This window comes from Alexandromys fortis, unplaced genomic scaffold (assembly GCF_014885135.2).
Source record: "Alexandromys fortis isolate MF-2015 unplaced genomic scaffold, M_Fortis_MF-2015_v1.1 scaffold_109, whole genome shotgun sequence".
Taxonomy (NCBI): domain Eukaryota; kingdom Metazoa; phylum Chordata; class Mammalia; order Rodentia; family Cricetidae; genus Alexandromys; species Alexandromys fortis.
Window position 1 is genome coordinate 649,840 of NW_026068005.1, and position 6,135 is coordinate 655,974.

General features: G+C 50.1%; 1 protein-coding gene across 1 annotated transcript in view; it reads left to right on the forward strand.

Annotated features, from left to right (window-relative positions):
• The first annotated feature begins 294 nt into the window (after positions 1-294).
• Positions 295-6,135, forward strand: part of Tmem163 (transmembrane protein 163) — a 181,475-nt gene continuing 175,634 nt past the window's right edge. Inside the window, exon 1 of the mRNA XM_050161476.1 lies at positions 295-594. Coding sequence (XP_050017433.1) covers positions 396-594 — 199 coding nt within the window. The 5' untranslated portion in view covers positions 295-395. The remainder of the gene's footprint in view (positions 595-6,135) is intronic.

The following is a 6,135-nucleotide window of genomic DNA, read 5'->3' on the forward strand; positions in this document are numbered from 1 at the left end:
CCTGGGCACCAGTCCGCGACGCGAGTGGGGGGCGCGTCCTCCGTCACGCCCTCGCCCAGTCCTGCGCTAGCCGCAGGCTGGTCCCCACGCCCCCTAACAGTCCCTCGGCTTCCGCGCGCCTGGCCCGTGCGGGGCCCTCCCTCTCTACACGCCTCGGTGCAGCGATCCCGGTGGCCGGGCTCAGCGCCTCGGGGCGGGTCCCTGTCGCCCGCACCTGCCCCCGGGGGCGGAGCGCAGCAGCGACAGCGCGGCCCCAGCCTCCTCCACACGCCAAGCCAGCGGCGGACCTGCCGCTCACCGCGGTCGGGGTGAAGCTCTCTGTCTCCGCGCCCTCGGTCCCTTGTCACTTCGGACAAGCGGTCGGTGTCTCCTCGGGGATCTGCAGCCCCGGCGCCATGGAGCCGGCCCTGGGCAGCGAGCGCCGCAGCCCCCCTGGCCCCGGAGCTCCGCGACCACCACCGCGGGGCCACGCGCCCTCGACCACCGCCTCCGCCCCCAGCCCGGCCCCGGTGAGCTCCTCAGTGCAGCCGGACGAGGAGCGGCAGCCGCGGATCAGCGAGAGCGGCCAGTTCAGCGACGGGCTGGAGGATCGAGGTGAGTTGCCACCGCCCCGGGCCCTTTCCCCACTGCCTCTCGGAAGCCACCTGTCCCCTGTACGCGCGACTCAGCGCGGGAGAGCAGATGTGACGGTCCCACCTCTCAGAATTTGTGCCGGCCGGGGGCGGTGCCTCCTGGGAGCCCCTTTCAGGTTCCCGATCCCGGCGGGTGCCTAGGCCAGCCTTGTCCGGTGTCCGCGGGAAAAGTTTGTAGATAGGGTTCTTGGTCGCTTAGAGGAGACTGAGAGGGTTCATCTCCGTGCTGGGAGATGTGGGTTCTAATGCATCCAGCCGCGCGATCCCTGCCATTCACCCGGGGAAATTTCTTTTTGCCGGATTTGTGGCGGGGTGCCCCATAGGTCCCCTTAGCCTCTGCACTCAATAGGGCCTGACTCTCTCTGAGGTCCTGGGTCACTGCGGTCACCGCTCCACAGTGTGAGGGTGCTGGCAGAGCGGTTGGGGTTTTGGGGCTCTGACCGCTAACCTGGTCTGCACAGATGCTACTCAAAGCTCCTACTTCCTGGAGAACGTGTGTCCAGCTCTCAGAGTCCTTCCTTGGACGCTGGCTTTGGACCAGTGCATCTCCCGGAAGCCACTGTCTCCTTAGGGGGCCTGCATCCAACGCCAGGGCTCCCTTATTTATCCCTCCTGGCTCTCCTTCCCCATCCTGCCCTCGTGGCCCTCGGCTTGGATTCTTTGCGGAGACGACGGCATCTACTACACCTTTGCTCTTTCTTGCTGCTTCCGAATTGGACCCCTCGAAAATCATCAACGGTTCCGCTAAAACCCTTGGTGGCAGATTTGGGGTCTCTGCAGCCAGGCCCTTCCCAGGCAGCCGGCTCTGAACACCTCTACTCATTTTTTTTTTCTTGGAAGCTTTCATCTGTCGACTGTAGAGTGCTTATATTATTTTAGTTCCAGCAGGTTTCTGTCCTATTCTTAGTACCTTGCACATCTTTATATTCCGGTTTCGTGTTGGGATGCAGGATTTCTTCCTTAGAGATTCCGAATTGTAGCGTGTGAAACAGGATGACATGGAAACAGATTTCCCAGAGAAGCAGCAGAGATGCTGTGCGGGGAACTGGAGCTGCTCCAGCTTGGAACGAGTTCTGCACCGGGGTTGCAGGTTCATCCCCTGTTCCCTCAGAACTGTATAGCCTTGAGGACAGGAGAGAAGGTGGCACCCTCGGAAACCCCGAAGAACCTCTCGCTTTAATTCTGGGGTGTTAGAATTACCTTTACTCCGTGGTAACTCCCATTGCAAGATTTAAACATTTTGTGTTGAAGAAAGACGGATGCCCCGGGTTGGGCTTAATTCTGTAGCATTGCGGGTTATCTGTAAGAGCTGGCCAGTCTCGCCTAACCCCTGCAGAAGGACAGACAAGAAACCCATACTGGAATGAATTGATATTTATCAATATCAAGAGGCCCTGCTTCAGCATTAAATTACAAGGAAACAAAACCCTTTTCTGAATACATTCTTTAGGTTTTCTGTCAGTGGTCAAATGAACTTCATTTTCTATTATATTGTCTCCTGAAAGCATTGGCTGTTCATAAGCCACTGCTGTGTGGAAGCTCACATATCACACACAATCTCTCTGTTAGGATGCATTGTGTCCCCTACAGAACCCGGGGTTCTGTGCCATTTTTGAGCTAGCTGAAAGTCGCTGTGACATTTCTTTTGTTCCACCCATTCCTGGCTGCAAAGGGTTAATGACAAATGAAAAACTCCAGTTAAATCAGAAGCCTCCTGGAAGCTTGGGTGTAATATTTTATATGGTTGTGTTATTTTATCTTTCTTATATCCATTTTTTTTGCTATCTCTTGGAAATGGTTCATGTGTTAGGACCACCTTCCCACCAGCGACAGGAACCAGGGAAGAGGACCACTCCCTGGTCTCCAGCTCTCCCTTTAAATGGCTTTCTGCTTAGGCCCCATCCCCACAGGGTGTGGGGGATGGGCACCCGGGCTTCGTCTTCCATACTGGTTTTTGTGTTGACTTCCTTCTGAGGCAGTAGAACCCTATGGCAGACCACTGCTGATTCTTATTGGAAAGTTGCTTTATAACTAGTGGTTTGGGATTTGGGGGGACATTTTCTTCTTAGAAGAGATATGGGCTAGTTCTCAGAATTCCAGAGAGCCCAGAATGTCCCAACACTACTGTGACAGCTGGTTGAGCCTGTGGCTCAGGAAGCAAGCAAACATTTTGTGGTTTAAGGCCTTCAGGAACTAACACACACACACACACACACACACACACACACACAGAGAGAGAGAGAGAGAGAGAGAGAGAGAGAGAGAGAGAGGCCCAATTCATCTTAGTGGTTTCCTCCCTCTCCCCTTCTTTAATATCCATTTTTTATAATTTGTCTCAAACCTTAGGATGTGGCCCTCCTTACATAGTTATAGACTTTACTGGGCACTTTCCCCTGGCTGCTTTTCCAATTAAAACAAACAAACAAACAAAAAAAACCAATAAAACACCTTTCTGCAGAGCATTAAAGCTCAATGGCCGGTGTGGTGACTCTGGCCTAGAACACCAACCAGCACTTGGGAAAGAGGAGCAGGAGGATCACTGTGAGTTCATGGCCACCAGCCTGGGCTACACACCAAATTCTGGGCCAGCCTTAACTGCAGAGTGAGACTCAACCCAGAGACAACAAGAACATCAAAAGTGGATAAGCATAGGAGAAATCAACGACAAGTCGTTCAGACCACTGAGGAAATAGCATCTTCTCATATGTTTACCCCGCCCTCCTTCGTTAACATATCCCTTGGCATTGTCAGAGCCACACTGTGGAGTTTAAGTTAGGTTAAAATTTCATCCTGGAGACTGGCTGTGGGCAGGGGGCTGCAGCGCTGCACACGGACCTGAGGCCTGTTTCTGTTGGGCTAGCCTGCCTGGTTCCCACTTGTGATGCACTGCTGTCTGAACCCTCACTCTTCCCCCGCATCCCTGTGGCTTTTGGGTGGGAAAGCATCTGACATGGATGCAGAAGGAGCATCTGTGTGGAGACCCATCATTTCTGAACTGAGTCCTTGTGGGTCATCACATTCTACTTCCTTTGGGGTATAAAATGTTATATCAGCCATGTGGGTACCTATGTATGTCTATGTTATTTGTGTGTGTTGGTGCTCATATGTAGAGGGCAGAGATAGCTTCAAGTACCATTTCTCAAGTGCTGTCCGCTTATTTTGGGAACAGATTCTCTCACTGGTTGATTCCATTTTCTGGCCAGTGAGCGTCCAGGGGACCTAAGCATGCACCGCTATTCCTGCGTTTTTATGTAGATTCCAGGGCTTGAACTCGGGTTCTCATGTTTGTGTGGCAAGTGCTTTATCACTAAGCCTTCTCCTGAGCTCCGCAGCTGCATTTTTAGAAAGGAAACAAAGAGATAAGCACAGTTGCACCGAAAGAAAAAAAGTCCTTCCTCTTTTGAAGCGTTTCCATGATAATGACTTTATGTTGTTTTTCCCTCCTCAACTTTTCAGTCTCCCAGGGGAGCCACAGGGAAGGTTGGATCTCAGGAAAAACCTCCAGTCCTCCTGGCTCACTGGAGCAGGTGGTCCAGCCTCTTCTGGCTCCCACTTTAATCTTCTGTAGTGAGTGCTGATCCTGGTGAGGCCAGAGGAAACATTCGCAGGGCAGGCGTGGTCAGGGCCAGGTGTGCTGGCGAAATCAGCCAGCTCTGGAGGGAGAAAGAAATGTTGTTTGGCAGAGTGGGCAGGAGTGTTCCAGTAATGGCTGTCCCCCTGTGGAAAAGTAAACCAGCTTCTCAAAGGGATCATGTTTTTGCCTCCACTGGACAAACCTCTTAAAATGGGTGCTGTCAGAATGCCTGGCAAATGAACCATTCGTTTGAGCTGCTACTTAAGTGGTGTGGTTTCACTTCTCCTGAAACCAATGGACCAGGAAGAAAGCACACACTCGTGTGTGTGTGTGTGTGTGTGTGTGCGCGCGCACGCGCGCGTGCAGAAGTGGAAGTTGGAGGTTGATGTCAAGTGTCTTTCTTGATTGCTCTCCACTATATATATATATATATATATATGTGTGTGTGTGTGTGTGTATGTATGTATGTGTGTGTGTGTGTGTGTGTGTATATATATATATTAAGGTTTTTCAACTTAAAATTTATTTTTAAATTCAGGGATGGTGGTGGTGGTGGCGGCAACACACACCTTTAAGCACAACACTTGAAAGGCATAGACAAGGGGATCTCTATGAGTTCAAGGCCAAGTCTGGTCTACAGAGTGAGTTCCAGGACAGCCAGGGCTGTTACATAGAGAAACATTTTCAAAAAACTGAAAAAAAAAACCTCTTTTTAAATTTTATTTCACAACCCCCCCTTGTAAACACCAGTTTTGGAGTCTTATTTTTTCCTAATTTTCAAATTAGAAATATAATTACATTGTTTTCCCCTTCCCTTTCTTCCCTCCAACCCTTCCCTTGAACAACCCTCCTTGCTCTCTCTCGAATTCGCAGGCTCTGTTTCTCTAATTGTTATTATATATAAGTTCAGCCTACAGGGCTGATCACTTGGTAACCAGTTTTCGGACTTATCTCTGGAGAAGACTGTTTCTCCTGCTCTCAGTGTTCCTTAGTTGCCTGCGGTTCTTAGTCTAGGGTTGAGACTCCATATGATTTCCTCGTCCCAGAAGGGGGCCTGTGCCACACTCAGCACATCGGTGTCTTTTATGGAACACTAAGGCTCAGAGCAGACAGGTCTCACTGAGTCTCTCTGCCTCATTCGTCTCTTATCTAATCTCATCTCCACAGGGATATGCATTTTTCATTGAATCGGAGCATAAAAATAGCTCCCCTTGGCTTTTGGGTCTTTATTTCTGAAGCCTTCCACGTCACATAGGATGGGATCTCTCTCTTTCTTCACCGTTCCTCTCCCTCCCTCCCTCCTTCCCTCCCTCCCTCCCTCCCTTCCCCTCCCACTTCTTTCTTTCTCCTCTTTCCTTTCCCTCTTCCTCTTCTTTCCTTTCACCTCTTCTTCATCCTTTCCTCCCAACTATCTGATTGTTGGTTTTACTAATTTTTGAGATGGAATCTCATGTATGCCAGGCTGCACTCAAACTCCCTATGTTTCTGAAAATGGAGACAACATGGAACTTATGATCCTTCCTCCACTGTAACGGCGTAAGCGAATGCAGACAGATTGTCAAAATATAGACAGCTTTAATGGAGGAATAGACTTACAGAACCACCGTTCCCGTGGAGACCAGGAAAGCAGAAGCGAGCGCTGGGAGCAAGCTCGCCAAATTTATAGGAAATTTGCCTGAGGCAAACACGCCCCCTAAGGGGTGGGACTTATCCCTACATCTCCCCCTTTTGTCTAAATAAGACAGAACTAAACCAAATACAACTATATACAATAATAACAAATAAATATAACAAACAATATTGAGAATCAAAAGTTTTGCTAAACATTCTATCTCAAGGAGTCTAAATAATGTAGAGAGTAACTACAATTATATAATCTTCAACTCCATCAAAGATCCGAGAAGGCAATAAATATTACTTAACAAACGA